This window comes from Neoarius graeffei, chromosome 23 (assembly GCF_027579695.1).
Source record: "Neoarius graeffei isolate fNeoGra1 chromosome 23, fNeoGra1.pri, whole genome shotgun sequence".
NCBI lineage: Eukaryota > Metazoa > Chordata > Actinopteri > Siluriformes > Ariidae > Neoarius > Neoarius graeffei.
Genome location: NC_083591.1, coordinates 15,895,577 through 15,915,174, shown reverse-complemented (window position 1 = coordinate 15,915,174; position 19,598 = coordinate 15,895,577). Strand labels below are relative to the sequence as shown.

General features: G+C 41.4%; 1 protein-coding gene across 9 annotated transcripts in view; it reads right to left on the bottom strand.

The window, feature by feature from the left end:
• The window catches only part of schip1 (schwannomin interacting protein 1), an 816,449-nt gene that overhangs the window by 2,864 nt on the left and 793,987 nt on the right, over positions 1 to 19,598 (bottom strand). For all 9 annotated transcript variants that reach the window (XM_060905834.1, XM_060905836.1, XM_060905843.1 and 6 more), the window contains one exon: positions 979 to 1,102. In XM_060905834.1, the coding sequence (XP_060761817.1) occupies positions 979 to 1,102 (124 nt within the window). The remainder of the gene's footprint in view (positions 1 to 978; positions 1,103 to 19,598) is intronic.

The following is a 19,598-nucleotide window of genomic DNA, read 5'->3' as shown; positions in this document are numbered from 1 at the left end:
AAAAAACTTAGTTAAATCCTAAAAATGAGTACAATTTTCAATAATTTATTTTACATCATACTTTAATGATGCACAATTGCAGAAACAGAAGTGAAAGAAGACCTGAGTAAAAGATGTAAAAAATTTTTCAATCTACATCAAGTAACAAGGAAATTTAAAAAAAAGAAAAAGGGCAGCACCTCCCTATCTACACACACGCGCACACACACACACGCACACACGGTGATGATGCTGCACACTGAGTAAACTGTACACTAGAATCGCAACAGTCCGGGGCAGCTACAACTACTCAACTAGAAACATCATTATTGTTCTTCATAATGGATTCATTTGTTTGTTTATTCCGTAAGATGGTTTCAACAGAATCCCAAAAAATGTTATGCATCCTGTTAAACTGCTTGTGTGTTAAATTTCCCAGTTTATAGGTATTTTCTCAAACATGACACCGATTTGAGTGCATGCTTTCAGAAACGCCTACCATAAAACCCCCTCTACACTTACTGTGTGTGTGTGTGTGTGTATGTGTGTAGGAGGTGATCAACAAAAACTGTTACTTGAGGTTACATGTGTGATTCTATTATTATTGATCTGTGTTTCATTGGTTTCATTCATGCAAGACTGTGACTTCATTCATAGTGACTGACTGAGAAGCAGCATGTACGCCAGCACTCGCTTTAGACTTACAGCATTTATAGCGCTCTCTATAGCTCTGCTAGGACTCCGTTAGACTGTATTCGGCTTTAATTTTTGACATGTATAACTGTGTAAACGCAAAAGTAATGGACGGGTGGGTCTTAAGGGCTTGATGTTTCCTTTCCCAATCATTTAAAAATTACACCCCCCCCCCCCCCCCCCAAAAAAAAAAAAAAAAAAAATCTACAGGGTTGTACTGGTTTAAAATGATTTTTTTTCCATTTCCAAAATTAGTTTTACTTTCACAAATATTGACAGTTGGTTTAAAAATAAGTGTTCACTTACTCTCGATCTGTGAGTGGAGGTCATTGACAATGACCTGCAGCTGTCCCAGGGTCATGTCTCGCAGATCTGTGGGCTTTAGGCTTCTCTTCATCAGACACTCACTGATGTGGGGCATGTGGGGAAGCTACAAACACATGTACACAAAATCAGTGATACAGGTGTAATGTACTTCTGTATACAGCAGGATGTGTGTGTGTGTGTGTGTGTGTGTGTGTGTGTGTGTGTGTGTGTACGGTCATGTGAAAAAGAAAGTACATCCTCTTCCATTTACATGGTTTTACCAATCAAGACATAACACAAAATCATCTGATCCTTACCAGGCCCTAAAGTTATACAAATCTAACCTCAGGTGTAAAGCAACGCACAACAGATTCCACCGTGTCATTATTTATTTAACAAAAATTAAGTGAAAAATGCAGAATCCTTGTGTGAAAAAGTAAGTACACCCCATGATTCAATAGCTTGTAGAACCACCTTTTGCAGCAATAACTTGAAGCAATCGTTTTCTGTATGATTTTATCAGTCTCTCACATCATTGTGGAGGAATTTTGGCCCACTCTTCTTTACAACATTGCTTCAGCTCATTCATGTTTGAGGGCATTTGTTTATGCACAGCTCTCTTAAGGTCCCGCCACAGCATTTCAATTGGGTTGAGGTCTGGACTTGGCCATTCCAACACCTTGATTCTTTTCTTTTTCAGCCATTCTGCTGTAGATTTGGTGGTGTGCTTGGGATCATTGTCCTGTTGTATGACCCACTTGCGGCCAAGCTTTAGCTGTTGGAAAGATGACCTCACATTTGCCTCTAGAATACTTTGGTATACAGAGGAGTTCGTGGTTGACTCAATGACTGCAAGGTGCCCAGGCCCTGTGGCTGCAAAACAAGCCCAAATCATCACCCCTCCACCACTATGCTTGATGGTTGGTATGAGGTGTTTGTGCTGATAATGCTGTGTTTGGTCTTTGCCAAACATGCCGCTGTGCAATATGGCCAAACGTTTCCACTTTGGTCTCATCTGTCCAAAGGACATTGTTCCAGAAGGCTTGTGGCTTGCTCAGATGCATCTTTGCAAACCTAAGCCATGCTGCCATCTTCTTTTTAGATAGAAGAGGCTTTCTTTTGGCAACCCTTCCAAACAAGCCATACTTGCGCAGTCTTTTTCTAATTGTACTGTCATGAACTTGAACATTTAACATGCTAACTGTGGCCTGTAGAGTCCTAGATGTAGTTCTTGGGTTTTTTGCAATTTCTCTGAGCATTGCACGGTCTGACCTTGAAGTAGATTTGCTGGGACGTCCACTCCTGGGAAGACTGGCAACTATTTTGAATATTCAGAAGTGGGAAACAATCTTTCTCACAGTAGAATGATGGATTTCAAATTGTTTGTTTGAAAATGGCCAGACTGATGTGCAGCAACAATTGTTTCTCTAAGATCACTGTTGATGTCTTTCCTGCTTGGCATTGTTAACATACACTTGAATGCTCCAGACCAGCAAACTGCCAAAACTTCTGCTTTTTAAGAGGTGGCCAATTAATCAAATTTATTTGATCAACACCTGGCTGCTAATTGCCTTCATAATGTCTATGGAAGTAGTTAGGGTGTACTTAATTTTTCCCACACTGCTACTGCATTTTTGGCTTACTTTGTGTTAAATAAATAATGACAGGGTGAATGTCATGTGTTTATTGGCCATCTGAGGTTGTATTTGCCTAATTTTAAGACCAGATGATTTTTTTTTATTATGTCCTGACACTTAAAACCTAGACTTGAAAGAGGATGTACTTTCTTTTTCACATGACACACACACACTGCACATTTAAGGGACTGTAGAGAACATATTGGCTTCTACTGATGTCTATTATATAAAACACTGCAGAAAGAAATGTGCAATACCTGCTTCTATGCTTTTAACAAGAAGTATTTTATTTCACAATATCTCTGTCAGCATTTTTGTGCGTGTGTGTACATACTATGGTTTTGCTAAAAAGTGAGTGAAGCAAGCTGGAACATAAACTATAGGCTGAGGCCACACAGGAAGGTTATTAGACAGCAGTCTTATCTTGACTGGCTCTCAGTGTTTCAGCAGTTTGGTGGAATTTTGCATATTCGTACTCTGCTGTTGGTTGGTAGTTGGCTTTTTTAATAACTGATGATTTTAGATTGTATGAATCCAGTAGTTGGAGGAGGATGGGGGAAGAGGGACTGTACATTTCCTTATTCCTTGCCCCAACTTTCTGGACATAATTATGTGAGATTCTTCCCCCAATTTGTTTGGCGTGTGGAGTACGAATTCGACACGGGGACAATTCTTACATGTAGCACCTTTTAAAGCATTCTGGTGCTTCAAAATGCACAGCCTGACTCCACTGAGCAGTTCATCATTAGTGATTTGAATGTCTGTTGACTTTGTCATAAGATAAAGATTGAACATATTCATTTGCATTTAGATTGTAAAAAAATAAATTACCAGAGCTTGACGTTGGAGGTTGTCCGACTGGACAGGACAACTAAACGTTTGGTTCAGACAAGTCAAATCCGCATCTGCTTGTCTGATGGGACGAGTTGAATTATTCCCAACTCTCCTGGAAGTCTCCCGCATATTGATATTGGCTCCCTCAGAGCCAGAGAGAGAGAGAGAGCGCATTCTGATTGGTCTACTTAACAAGACAGAGCAATCAGTGTTCTGTGTGGGCGGGCTTTACATCTTGTAATAGTGACTTTAGCATTGCCCATGGTGGGGTAAACGATTGTAAGAGACATGTTGAGGTGAGTTTAGCAGTGTCATTTGCTCATGTGCAGATGATTTATACTCACTGGCTCGCTGCATGATAAGGCCAAACTCCTCAAAGACTTATTTAAAGTTGCAATAGAATATAACAAAAGAGTTAAATAATGTGGCACGGTGGTGTAGTGGTTAGCGCTGTTGCTTCACAGCAAGAAGGTCCTGGGTTCGAGCCCCGGGGCCGGCGAGGGCCTTTCTGTGTGGAGTTTGCATGTTCTCCCCGTGTCCGCGTGGGTTTCCTCCGGGTGCTCCGGTTTCCCCCACAGTCCAAAGACATGCAGGTTAGGTTAACTGGTGACTCTAAATTGACCGTAGGTGTGAATGTGAGTGTGAATGGTTGTCTGTGTCTATGTGTCAGCCCTGTGATGACCTGGCGACTTGTCCAGGGTGTACCCCGCCTTTCGCCCGTAGTCAGCTGGGATAGGCTCCAGCTTGCCTGCGACCCTGTAGAAGGATAAAGCGGCTAGAGATAATGAGATGAGATGAGTTAAATAATAGTACCGTATTTTCCGGACTATACGTCGCTCCGGAGTTTAAGTCGCATCAGCCAAAAAATGCATTATGAAGACGAAAAAAACATATATACGTCGCACCGGACTATAAGTCGCACTTTTTTGAAGGGTTATTCTATCCATAGAATCTGTGATTGTATCTGATAAGCGGCGCGCGGTTACTGCGCGACTGCATTGTTTATTTAATAAACGAACAGCTGAGCAGCTGCCCTGTAAGTAGCCTAGTCTGATTATTTTAAATATCTACTACTATCTTTAATACTATCACTATCGTTATTACTAATAGCCTATATTATTATTATTATAACTAATATTAGCCTATTACTGATGCATTAATCAGTTTGCTTTTAGAATATTTTTACCGGTAGGGCTTATTATCGCCCCATGGCTCTTTCATCTGTGTTATTAAAGCTGTAGTCATCATCGAGGAGTGTCATTCTTCATTTTTGTCGAATTTTATTTCATCAAATCAGAGGTCAAGTAGGCTATAGGTAGATCATCTCCAAAGACAGGTACGGTAGTAAAAACAACCGTCTAGTGAGAAAAAAACAACAACAACCGCTTTTAAATCCCCTACTTAAATCCTTAAAATGAGTCATTTAACTCCTGTCTTGTGTGATCTGATCTCCAATGGTGAAATAAACCGGTTGTGATGAGTACAGTCTGTTATTTTAGAAGATAAATGTAATATATAATTTAATATATAGACTAATAAAAATTAATATTTTATAATATATCACGACATATTACTGTCTGTAACTGTTTGTCACTAAAGCGTTTTCTAAGATCATAATGTCTGATATTATTATTATTATTATTATTATTATTATTATTATTATTTTACACACACAATAAGCGCATGTGCGTAAAGTTATAGTAAACCATCCCCCGCCTTTTTTTTTTTGAGTCGCCGGACCCACCCACCTCCTGCGTTCTGGGACCTCCCACTTCACAAATTAAGCACTGCCTAAAATCACTACATAACTTATTTAAATAACTATAGGCCTATCATTAATAATAAAACACAGGTCAATCAAGTTTATCAAGCTGATGATTTCACTCCAAATCAGCAAATCCATTGAATTCCTCATCCTCGGTGTCGCTTCTGAACAACTCTGCCTCCAGCGGCAGATGAAGCGCCGTTTCCTCTTCTTCTGCGTGGCTGTCGTCAGACTCAGCATCAGCTCCAGTTATTCCGCGGTGAAAAACAAAACAAAACAAAACCATATATACGTCGCACCGGAGTATAAGTCGCATGGCCAGCCGAACCATGAAAAAAAGTGCGACTTATAGTCCGAAAAAGTAATAAGCAGTTTACATAAATAGTATAAGTAGTCCACATATTTTACTGACACATTTTCTACATACGGTATAGGCCGATCTAATTTGGTTTACAGACGAGAGAAAATGACTGAGTGTTACATATCACCACTTCAGATAATATAGTAATGATTTCTTATGCTTTTATATCTTTTAGGGATTGCTGAAAATCACCATTTTTATAGTAATTATTAAAGAGTTACATCAATAAAGTTCCAACAAAACTAGTTCAATCCCCTCAGTGATCCGGCCGTGTTATTATTTATGAAATTCCAGGGAAGTCGAGTACAGCAGGTGTGTGTGTGTGTGTGCGTAAAAATAACCACAGCGTAATATCTAATTATAGATTATTAGACTCTGAATTCATTAAAATCGGAGAAATGGTGAACAAATACCTCCATAAAATAAATATCTGTGGTGAATCTTCATTTCATTCTAACTTTTTATTGTATTTTTCTATTGTATAGTACACATTAACACATTATCGTAAAATATTTTGCGGGAATTTTACGACAGTGCCAAACCCACGTTTTTTTTTTCATTCACAACGTGATTCTGGTCACCCTTATCATGTCCAACTTGTTTTCTTTAAATTAATGTATACATGAGGTTTTACTGGATTAATCAGGATTTAACTTTAATTTGGGTGAGTCTAACTCTTAAACTGCAGATCAGGTAATGGGTTATAACAACACACGCACTATAATGGGGCTTTGGATAGTTTTTGTTTATTGTTCCAGTTAAAGTTTGAGTTTTTTTGAAAGTATAAATCATTAAAGCGTAAGGATTATCATAATTATACCTGCTTTTTGATAAACTTTGTTAATCACTGTCAGTAAGCGCAGGTTGATTAGAGGGGAGATGGATGTATGTGCAGGAAAAGTGTCTTTATTATAAAAGAAACAAACAAGCATATAGTCCAAAACAGCAGGCTGAAGCAATAACGATAAACAGGCAAAAGGGTTGAGCGAGGCACAAACAGACTAAACTGGGGTGGGCTTCCCAAAAGCATCGTAGCACAAAGATCATCGTTAAATGGTAGAGGGAGTATCACAATGAACACTTTCTCTCCTCTTAGCATTAGTGAAATATAATCAATTATGATCACAAGTAGGGCGGCACGGTGGTGTAGTGGTTAGTGCTGTTGCCTCACAGCAAGAGGGTCTGGGTTCGAGCCCTGTGGCCGGCGAGGGCCTTTCTGTGTGGAGTTTGCATGTTCTCCCCGTGTCCGCATGGGTTTCCTCCGGGTGCTCCGGTTTCCCCCACAGTCCAAAGACATGCAGGTTAGGTTAACTGGTGACTCTAAATTGAGCGTAGGTGTGAATGTGAGTGTGAATGGTTGTCTGTGTCTATGTGTCAGCCCTGTGATGACCTGGCGACTTGTCCAGGGTGTACCCCGCCTTTCGCCCGTAGTCAGCTGGGATAGGCTCCAGCTTGCCTGCGACCCTGTAGAACAGGATAAAGCGGCTACAGATAATGAGATGAATGATCACAAGTAATGAATCATGATCAGCTCATTAGTCAGCTGTGGTTAGGTGACGTATGGAATGTTTGAAAAACCCAGAGAGCAGAACAGCAGCAAAGTTCTGTAGCACATTTTATCAGTGTGTGGTTTCCCATGATCAGCCTGTTCTAAGGTAGCCATGAGAGCAACGGTCACTTGGACCAGTGGAGTTTTGCTTTCGAAACGTTGCTCATTTGACCTTTACTGAGTCATGATTAATGCTCCCACTGCTTCCTAGCAGAGGACACTGAAAAGAAACTGAGGAGGCACTGGGATGTGGCTTATTCTGAAGATCTGGGACTGTGGAAGTTTGTCGCATAAGTGTTCACGTTTACGCTGTGACAAAAAGAAAATCTACCTTTGATTTTCCCCTGAACACAGTAAACATCATTTATGTATTAGGGGCTGGAATTTTATATATATATATATATAAAACACACAGTACCAGTCAAATGTTTACACACCCCTACTCATTCATAGGTTTTTCTGTATCTTGACTATTTTCTACAATGTAGTCAATACTGAGGACATCAAAACTATGAAATTATGTTGAGAACAAAAGTGTTAATGTTTCATATTTTAAATTCTTCAAAGTATCCAGCGTTTTACCTTGATGATGCTTTGTACACTACTGGCATTATCTTAACCAGCTTCATGAGGTAGTCACCTGGAATGCTTTTCAATCAAAACACACTCAGGTTGCCGACCCCCCCCACAGGGGACTTTTAGGACTGTTAGTGTAAACACATCTAAAGCTCTGCGAGTTTTTGTGCTGGAAACATTCAAGTAACACCACTAGAAACTTTGAATCTTCTAGTTTTCAAATATATATATCTTTAAAACAACGTTCATCTTTAGCACTTTGTAAAGAGAATAAAAACAAATCTTATGGATTTCAGTACTTCAGCCAGCTGCAGCCTCTTAACGACACACCCATCAGCTAGTCACATGTTAAGCGCATGGAACATCAGTGTGGTCATTCGCTCATTGTGTAGCAAGGGGAGATGAGAACACGCCCCACTTCACCGGTATAAACAAGTGCACATGTTCACTTGTTTCCATACCAACTGAGAAACTTTGAGGCCCCAAAGGCTCCTCTGAAGAAAGTTGGAAAGGCTCACAAACCAGTTTGTGGGATTGAGCTGAACACAAATAGGGCCGGTGATGGTGGCAGAGCCTGTGTGTACTGCAGGTTCCAGGGAAGGAAAACAAAAACCCTGTGGAAGTGCAAAACGTGTGATGTTTTCCTTTGCCTTCAACCTGACAGGAACTGTTATGATACTTGGCATCCAGATGAGGACTGCGATGAGGACTGACAGCAGAGAGACACAATCCAGGGATGATCATTAGCTATTGGACATTTTATTGAGTGTCTTACAGTTGAAGAGCGCATGTTTATTATAAGATTTAGAAGAAGCCAGAATCTGTGAATCTGTGACTGTGATAGCTTTGGCTTTTAGGGTGTTTTCTCTTTGCAGTAACTTTCCAAGCAGAGAGGTGTGGGGGCAGGGAGGTACAGGGGCCAGGGCCAGGGTCTTTGTCTCTGACAAATGGACAGTGATGGGGGGAGGGGGGATTACAGGTGAATTACACCTACCTCATCAATATTCATTTGAAAGGGCACTTGGCTTTGGAGAAAACAAAGGTAGTCTGAAGTTTCTACACTTAAGGCCAATTTATACTGACAACGCAGTCCTCGCAGATGGCGTCGCAGATGGCGTCTGCGTAGCCCCCCCCTTCGCAGACGCTCTGCGTGCACCTCCCAAAAATTGTGACTACCACAGAAGCCTCGCAGACAGCATCGCAGACAAGAGGGCTCTGATTGGTCCACTCTACATCCGCTGTACACGCACTTCCGCTTCCCTACTTTCCCGGTTTGGTTTGTTTTCATGACCGCCATTTTTAAAAACACGAGCGAAGATGGAGCAGCATGAAGAGCGGTTGATCGAGGAAGTAAGGAAGTACGTACATCTATACGACTCCAGTTCTAGTCATTATAAGTAACCGGAGGATAAACACTCCACTAACCACACCCACCAACTACTCCTAACGATTTCGTGACTTTGTGCCCCCTTGCGTTGTGGCGGTGAATAACATCGCGCACACCTATTACTCCCCGCTCAACGATAAATTACAACTGTCTGCGAAAAGCTATCTGCGAAAGCCTTGTCGCAAGAGCATGCAGAGGCCCTTAGTATCGAAACTACAGAACGTTTCTGAATGCCGTTCTTACTTTTATGTAGCCAACACCGATGTTTACAAGGTTCAGACTTCAAAAGTCTTGTGCAGATATATTTATAGTGTTACAAGGTTTGAAGACTCTGAAAATAGTTTTGTAAGGTTGTGTTTGCACTTAATTTAAATAAAAACAAATTTCATTACATTCATTTTACTCTCATATTATTATTGCTGAGCGTGTCCAGAATATAACCATGTGTGTCCCTTTTGCATGGATGTTTTTAGTTTGATGAAATACTTAAAAATGTCAAGGTTTACCAGACTGCCACAGTGTGTCTGACAGGCCCAGGACCTCAGAGTGTTAATAGGTGTGCCTCGTCAAAAGTTAATTAGTAGACTAGTTTCTTGCCTTCTTAATGTGTTTGGGGTCAAACAGTAAATAGCCCTATTCCACACCACAACTGTAGCAATCCATATTATGTCAAGAACTGCTCAACTAAGTAAAGAGAAACGACATGAAGTGACTTTTAATTAATTATAAAAATAAGTCAGTCAAGATCAATGCCTGAACTGATAATCACATCATCGGTTTTTCTTTGGCTAATCAGACACAAGGTACACCACCACTCTGGGTTGGGGGTTAGGTGCCTTGCTCAAGGGCACTTAAGCCAATCCTGCTATTCCAGGGAATCAAACCAGCAACCTTTTGGTCCCAAAGCTGTTTCTCTAACCATTAGGCCATGGCTTCCCCTTATAAAAAAAAAAAGTCACTGATGTCACCATGCCACTTAAAAATGTGTCTCTGTGTCACGATAAAATCGAGTGTCATAACAATTTTATCATGGTGACCTCAGTGAACAGCACGCTGAAGAATCTCAACTGTGTTTGTGTTTTCCCTGCTGTAACATATTTAGCAATATGAAAAATGACAAATTATGATTAATATGACAGCAAGCTCATCTCATCTCATTATCTCTAGCCGCTTTATCCTGTTCTGCAGGGTCGCAGGCAAGCTGGAGCCTATCCCAGCTGACTATGGACGAAAGGTGGGGTACACCCTGGACAAGTCGCCAGGTCATCACAGGGCTGACACATAGACACAGACAACCATTCACACTCACATTCACACCTACGGTCAATTTAGAGTCACCAGTTAACCTATCCTGCATGTCTTTGGACTGTGGGGGAAACCGGAGCACCCGGAGGAAACCCACACGGACACGGGGAGAACATGCAAACTCCGCACAGAAAGGCCCTCGTCGGCCACAGGGCTCGAACCCAGAACCTTCTTGCTGTGAGGCGACAGCGCTAACCACTACACCACCGTGCCGCCCCTGACAGCAAACTGAGAAAGCTAAAGCAATCATGAGGCATGATGTAAAATTTAAGAAAAAAAGAGAAAGTTTTAAAAAAATTTGACTCCTGTAAAACTGAAATTGATTTAACATCTTTTATACAATTCTGATTAACCAGAAGGTGTTGGATCAATTTTCTGTAATTCATAGGTTATAACAACAGGTTGATATGAATGTGTGTTCTAAACATTGTTTCTATAGTAACTACAATGTAACTAAATCGTTAATCATGATGTCATTCATTAATAAATGAAAAATTGTAAAAAATTTGGGCAAATTGCTGTGGTGTAAGAGGAAAAAGGTCCCTACTGGACTTTATTTTCCTATAATAGAACACCCGGGGGCGGCACGGTGGTGTAGTGGTTAGCACTGTCGCCTCACAGCAAGAAGGTCCTGGGTTCGAGCCCCGTGGCCGTCGAGGGCCTTTCTGTGTGGAGTTTGCATGTTCTCCCCGTGTCCGCGTGGGTTTCCTCCGGGTGCTCCGGTTTCCCCCGCAGTCCAAAGACATGCAGGTTAGGTTAACTGGTGACTCTAAATTGACCGTAGGTGTGAATGTGAGTGTGAATGGTTGTCTGTGTCTATGTGTCAGCCCTGTGATGACCTGGTGACTTGTCCAGGGTGTACCCCGCCTTTCGCCCGTAGTCAGCTGGGACAGGCTCCAGCTTGCCTGCAACCCTGTAGAACAGGATAAAGCGGCTAGAGATAATGAGATGAGATGAGAACACCTGGTCATGTTTAACTCTTACTTGCACCCTTTTAACCGATTTCACTCTGCAGTATAAATCACTGTAAATCTCTGTAAATTAGTCTCTGTAAAAGTGTATGATGCACAGACTGTATGACTGTGATGATGTAATAAAACTACATTATAGTGATGCACGCAGGTGCTGATGGGATAGTTTCACAGCCAAATACCAGTTTTAAATCTAACTCCTAGTTAGTGTTGGTATACACTTGTGTTCAAAATAATAGCAGTCCAACACGACTAACCAGATCAATCACTGTTTTTGGTGGAAATTATATTACTACATGGCAAATAATTTACCAGTAGGTGTAGTAGAGTCATAGAAAACCAACAGACCCAACATTCATGATGTGCATGCTCCTGAGTCTGTGTAATCGAATAATTAAGTGAAAGGGACGTGTTCAAAATAATAGCAGTGTGGAGTTTAATTAGTGAGATCATTCATTCTGTGAAAAAACAGGTGTCAATCAGGTGGCCCTAATTTAAGGATGAAGCCAGCACATGTTGTACATCCATTTCTCTCTGAAAACCTGAGAAACATGGGTCGTTCCAGACATTGTTCAGAAGAACAGCGTGCTTTGATTAAAACGTTGATTGGAGAGGTAAAACGTATACTCTAAAGAAGTGCAGAAAATGATGGGCTGCTCAGCTAAAATGATCTCCAGTGCTTTAAAATGGACAGCAAAGCCAGAGAGATGTGGAAGAAAACAGAAGACTACCATTCGAATGGATCGAAGAATAGCCAGAATGGCAAAGACTCAGCCAATGATCAGCTCCAGGGTGATCAAAGACGGTCTGAAGTTACCTGTGAGTACTGTGACAATTAGAAGATGCCTGTGTGAAGCTAATCTATCGGCAAGAAGCCCCCGCAAAGTTCCACTGTTAAAAAAAAGACGTGCTGAAGAGGATACAGTTTGCCAAAGAACACATCGACTGGCCTAAAGAGAAATGGAAAAACATTTTGTGGACTGATGAAAGTAAAATTGTTCTTTTTGGGTCCAAGAGCCGCAGACAGTTTTTCAGACGACCCCCAAACACTGAATTCAAGCCACAGTACACTCTGAAGACAGTGAAGCATGGTGGTGCAAGCATCATGATATGGGAATGTTTCTCTTACTGTGGTGTTGGGCCCATTTATCGCATACCAGGGATCATAGATCAGTTTGCATATATCAAAATACTTGAGGAGGTCATGTTGCCTTATGCTGAAGAGGAAATGCCCTTGAAATGGGTGTTTCAACAAGACAACGACCCCAAACACACCAGTAAGCGAGCAGCATCAGGGTTCAAGACCAACAAAATGAAAGTTATGGAGTGGCCAGCCCAATCCCCGGACCTTAATCCGATAGAAAACTTGTGGGGTGACATCAAAAATGCTGTTTCTGAGGCAAAACCAAGAAATGCAGAGGAATTGTGGAATGCTGTCAAATCATCCTGGGCTGGAATACCTGTTCACAGGTGCCAGAAATTGTCAGAAACCGTGGTTATACAACTAAATATTAGTTTAGTGATTCACAGGAATACTAAATCCTTAAGATTTTTTCAGTTTATACAGTAAATATTTGGAGTTTGTAATGAAAAATGCAGACACTGCTATTTTTTTGAACAGCCCAATGTTCATTTTTCTTCATTTTCTGTAAAGTAATTAAAATATTGATACATTTTTCTTCATGTTTTGATGTAGAATATAATGTGCAGTGTTCCCAATGCATGGAAATAAAAACTATTATAAGGATTTTGAGCTTTACTCACGTTTTTAAACACACTGCTATTATTTTGAACACAACTGTACATGCTATAAATTACTGACCTCATTGGCTTTGAGCCACAAATGTCACAATAGCATGATTTCCTTACAGTGACAGGTGACTGGGAAAAAGCAATATCGGACTGCTTCCTGTCTTAGTTTCAGACATCCCCTCTTCCTCTCTGTGTCTCTCTCTCTCAGGTTTAGGAGTGCAGTGCCAGTGAATGGTTAGTCATATTGCATGCTGGGATTTCTCACGCTGCAGTGGGATACAGAAATCCCCCCTCCATTTACCAAACACGCGTTCTCTCTCGTTTTCCTCCCACACTACTGTGAACATGAAGCTAGCTTCCTCTCTGTTTCTCTCTAGTTGTGTTATCTCTATCTCCTCTTCTGTCATAATGTTTTTTTCTGCTTCCACTGTTAAAAAGAAAAAGAATAGTTTCAGAAAGTGTGTGTGATGTAGGTGAAGGCTATTTTTGGTTCCTGAGCATTGTTTAGTTTCGGCAGCGACATCCTGCTAATGTGGCGTCATCAGCTGATTCATGATGTGTGGCTGTTTCAGTTTGGGAGGGCAGAGACTGGTGTGGGTATTTGACAGAAATGATGAAAATGAAACCGAAAACTGGGAGAGTATCTGAGGGTAGAGACAAATCAGACCTAGGTGGTTCAAATGTGGACTTTCCTTATTATTACCTGTTATGCCATACTGCTGTCATCAGAGCATTACGGGTTCCTAACGCTTACATTATGCATTTTTATGAACAGAAGAGTTAGGCTCACCAGGAGGAAATGCTTCTGTACATGCTGTACATGTTTTACGCTGAGTTCAGACTCTGCTTTATGTTCTGTTTGGTTGTGGGTGGTAAAAGAGAGCAACTGGACTTGCTTGAAGATTCTTGAAGATGTTTCACCTCTCATCCGAAAGGCTTCTTCAGTTCTGTCTGAATAAAGGTAGTATCTCACTGGGCTGCGACAGCTTGCGATTAGTTGGAGACACAACAATTGCGATAAAATATGCAAATTTTCACTTAGAATCACACTGAATTGATATTCGCATATTTTATCGCAATTGTGTCTCCAACTAGTTGCAGGCTGTCGCAGCCCAGTGAGATACACTCGCACTTCCTGCCTCACGGAAACTGACTTGAGAAGGGTTCGTGACGGCTTTGCGACACCAGCGACACATTTGCGGCTATTTTGGGAGAAATTTTGTTGCACAAATTTTTTGAACATGTTCAAAACTTCAGCGATGAAGGAGCGACACTTTGCAACTCATGTGAGGAAATTGAGAAGCCCCGCGAATGTTTCAAGACACTTTTGAAACTCTCTCACGAATGACGTTCGCAATTTGTCGCAAGCTGTCGCAGCCCAGTAAGATACTGGCTTAATAGGGAATTTCATTAAACTGGAAATAGGTGGTGGTCAAGCAGAGGTCAAGCAGGGTGCAAATCTGTTCCGTGGTGAGGTTCGTTCTATCCAGCAAGGTGCTGACAAGAACACTGTCATTCCCTACATTTCTGGTCTATCAGGAGGATCTTCTACAAACACAACATTCTGGTACATTTCAGACCCAGTAACACCCTGAAGCAAAAACTGGTCCACCCTAAGGACAGAATACCCAGAGAGGATCGTTGGTATGGGCGAGGAGTTAAAGAAGCCATTTTTGTCAACCTGGAATGGCCATCACTGAACAGAGGTGGTGGTCTAAGACACCATTTATCAGCCACCTACAATGCAGTCCTTGGCACACTTCCCAGACAACTAAATGCACACCAAAACCCAGCTGTTTTCAGTGAAGGCCTCTGCATGCTCGTGCGACAAGGCTTTCGCAGATAGCTTTTCGCAGACAGTTGTAATTTATTGTTGAGCGGGGATAATAGGCGTGCGCGATGTTATTCACCGGCACAACGCAAGGGGGCGCGAAGTCGCTAGGAGTAGTTGGTGGGTGTGGTTAGTGGAGTGTTTATCCTCCGGTTACTTATAATGACTAGAACTTTTTTTTTTTTATAATGACTAGAACTGGAGTCGTATAGATGTACGTACTTCCTCAATCAACCGCTCTTCATGCTGCTCCATCTTCGGTCGTGTTTTTAAAAATGCCGGTCGTGAAAAAAAACCAAACCGGGAAAGTAGGGAAGCGGAAGTGCGTGTACAGTGGATGTAGAGTGGACCAATCAGACCCCTCTTGTCTGCGACGCTGTCTGCGAGGCTTCTGCGGTGGTCACAATTTTTGGGAGGTGTGCGCAGAGCGTCTGCGAAGGTGGGGGGGCTACGCAGACACTGTCTGCGACGCTATCTGCGAGGACTGGGTTGTCAGCATAAATTGGCCTTGACTCACAGGACAACAGAGAGAACCAACAACCCACTGATCACCCCAACGACTCTCTAGGCCGTTCACACCCAGCCCCCAGTGACCCACACCAACAGGATGACTCAACGACACTTTAGGATTGCTTTTCATCCATGAGAGGATACTCCCTGTTAGTCAGACAGATACTGAAGAAGCCTTTCGGATGAGAGGTGAAACGTCTTCAAAACTCTCCAAGCAAGCCCAGTTGCTCTCTTTTACCACCCACAGTTTACTATGACCTGGATGACTGAGAATCTTCACAGTTCGGTTTGGTTAAAAAAAGTTTATCCTAAAAACATTTCTCAATCATTTTTCCACTATTAAACATTGTTTCTTTTAATGAATATGAAAAATGCTATTTAAATTATACTTGGGTTAAGTTAAAAAAAGTATAAAAAGTCTAGTGGTTGTACATATTATAAATGATTTTAGTCAGTGCCACATTCCCTCCATCTCATCTTCTCAAACTTAGGAATGGCCTTTGTGCCTATTGTTTATACTGCAAATAACAGAGATGACTATCAGGCAAGTCATGGCCTAACGGTTTGAGAAGCAGCTTTGGGACCAAAAGGTTCCTGGTTTAATTCCCTGGACCGCAGGAATGCCTGAAGTGCCCTTGAGCAAGGCACCAACCCATGCTGAAGGGTCAGGGTCTTGTTATATGATGCTTTGGATAAGAGCATCTGCTAAATGCCTGTAATGTAATGCAGGACTTCTCCAGTTTCTCATTTACCTTGTACTGAATTATTAAATTCATGCTAGATTTAAAAAAAAAAAAAGAGTTGAGGCAGAGGTGCTGTGAAAAAGTGAACAACAAGAAAGAGGCCTATCAGCATGATCATGATCATCTTGTTTAGCTAGTCCTTTAAAAAGTGCTTAAGTTTGAAATAATTTGTTTTCTGCTTTGAAAATGTAAACATGACTGATAAAACTAGCACTTCCAATGATACTGTATTTATATTATATAATTTATCAGTTAAGTTTGGACACACCTTCGAAGTCAATAGTTTTCTTTATTTTTATTAATTAAAAGTCACTTCATGTCTTAAAAAGAAACGACATCCGTCATTACTTTACTTAGTTGAGCGGTTCTTGACATAATATGGATTACTACACTTGTGGTGTGGAATAGGGCTATTTACTGTATGTTTATTATTTACTGTTTGATCTCAAACACAATTAAGAAGGCAAGAAACTCATCCACTAATTAACTTTTGACAAGGCACACCTATTAATTGAAAAGCATTCCAGGTGACTACCTCATGAAGCTGTAGTACTGCCTCATAATGCCAGTAGTGTACAAAACGCTAGATACTTTGAAGAATCTAAAAATATGAAAAAAAAAATTTAAAACACTTTTTGTTTGTTTACCACATAAGTCCATACATGTTCCATATGCTATTTCATAGTTTTGATGTCTTCAGTGTTGACTGACAATGTAGTAGTCAAAATACAGAAACACCTATGAATGAGTAGGGGTGGACAAACTTTTGACTGGTACATATATGCCGCCTTAATGTGTTTGAGCTCAAACACTAAATAATAAAAATAGAGTAAATAGCTCTATTCCACAACAGTATTAATCCATATTATGCCAAGAACCCCTCAGCTAAGTAAAGAGAAATGACATCCGTCACTACTTTTAAGACATGAAGTGACTTTTTTTTAATAATAAAAATAAAGAAAAAACATTGAATTAGGTGTGTCCAAACTTTTAACTGGTACTAATAAACTGAGCAAAAGTCAAGCTCTTTGGTGTATTCAGGAGGGTACTGGGGGGGAAAAGGTTTGCAACTGTGAAGCCAAAGGGAATTTCTATACAATTCTGACTGATGCTTCTTTTTTTGTTAAACTTTTAAAATCTGATTGTTCCCACCACACTAACGTCATACACCTCATTCTTGGTTAGCAGATAAGTTGCCCCACTCAGCTCAACTGAGTTGAGTTGAGTTGAGTGAGCTCAACTCAGCTCAACCTTTCTTCAACTTAGTTTCATCAGAAACTCCCGGAGGTATTCATTAAAGCTCTCTAGGTATTTAGGTGTTCAGCACTATATAAATAACACTGCTCTTTCACTGAGCTCTGACACAAAGGAAGTGATACAGCAGAAAAGGACAGAAAGCAGAACTGCACAGTCTTGATAAGATGAGCTCAACAAAGTTCAGGTCTTTTCCCTCAAATCACCAATTGTCTCCCTGCTGCTCTGAGGGTTTGGAGGTGAGGGGACGCGTACAGCTGACACGTACACAGCAAAACACATGAAAGTGAAAGATGGATCAGACAGAAACTGGGACTTGATGATGTGACCCAAAAGGGAAAGAGGAAGAATTTTAACTCTCTAACCAAACCACGGAAATTAAACCTTTTCAAATCTGCTATTTCACACAGACATAATGATGACTTCATGCAAACACACAAATATAAGCTTCTACTGCATACACTTGGGTTCTCCGAGCACACCAAAATGGCCTCTATGGGGGATTGAATGCACCTGGTGCTACAAAATGGCCTCTATGGGGGATTGAATGCACCTGGTGCTACAAAATGGCCTCTATGGGGCAAACTGTACCTGATGACGCTTTTTGTTTAGGTTTCCTTGCTCTTACTTGGGACGCCTGTAACCATAATTACTGACCCCACCTTTACAGCCACCTCTGGGCAAGTTAGGTGGGGTTTACATTAGACCGTATCAGCGGATCATCAGATTAACGTTTTTAAAACGATTAGCGTGCACACAGCAACGCCAATACACGATTCGCATGCACACAGCAACGCCAATACACGGATACGCTTGGCTCCGCAGGCATCCTGCGCTCAAAATCACTCCGCCCTGAACAGCGAGTGCCCTCTGGAGGGTGCGCACTCCGGCCCTGCGCAGCTCACAGAGCGCGCGAGTGGAGCGCACAAGCAGTGATTTGGGACTGAGCCGCTGTGTGTGTGATCTCAGTGCATGTCGGGCATGCGCGTCACTTACCACTTGCAAGTGGAAGGATGGCAAGCCTAAAGACAATCATAACTACACAATGGGCAGTATTTGCATCAGTATTTGCAGTATTTTCATACTTTTATACTCTTTAATGAAAGGTGATACAAGGCGGAAGTCCGCGCCGTTTTTCAGCAGTCGCGTCACATGACCAACGCCAGCGAATCAGGAAGGTGGATGTCACAGTGACGTTGTCCAATGACGACGCCAGCTAGAGCTCAGCACAGCGTATCCGCGTATTCTCAATGTTTACACAGCACCGGACCAGACACGATCTGGATTGAATACGTGGACCCTGGCGGATTCCCGTTTCCCGGCGTTTCCAGGCGTTTTAATGCAAACGGACAGTGCATCCGCGAAGAAAACGAGACAGATACGGTCTAATGTAAACTTGGCCTCAGACTGGCCACAATCTGGACCTTCAATTGCTCTGTAATTGTTCTTTTTTGTCTGCTTTCAAGACCTACTGAAAGTACCTCACTACCTAGAGCAGGGGTGGGCAATTATTTTTTCCATGGGGCCACATGAGAAACAGAAAATTTTGTGGAGGGCCGGACCAAAAGGCTGAACTAAATTCTGCATAATATTAATTATATTTCTTAATATAAAGCAGTAAATAACATTGTTTTTACAAGCTGCTAAGACTGGTAAGAGTATGGAAAAAACGAGGTTGCCTTACAAAAAATGTCATTTATTCAATCAAATTTCCCAAAACAATGGTTAACAAAATGTGAACGTTTGTACCTTTTTTCCCCCAGTCACATTCACCTCAAAACACAATAAAGACATCACAATATTGTCTTTCTACTCCACATATCAAGCAAGATACATCATATTATAATAATGATGCCGTGTCGATTTGGTGTAGGTATCAGATCTACAGATCGGCTCGGGCTCCGGCACCTGCTGGTGACATCACACTATGTGATTGGCTGGACCGTTTGAAGGATGACGTACAAGTTTGTGGTTGGTCTGGACAAATTACGGAAGTAGTTATCGCGGGATTAGGTTTCGTGGGATTTCATGTCATGTTCATGTCGCGTGCATTACGTTTTTGTTGAACACAACTTCAAAATAAAAGCAATGCACATTCAGTCCATGCATGAGGTAAAATTAGAAAATACGTTTATTTTGTAATTT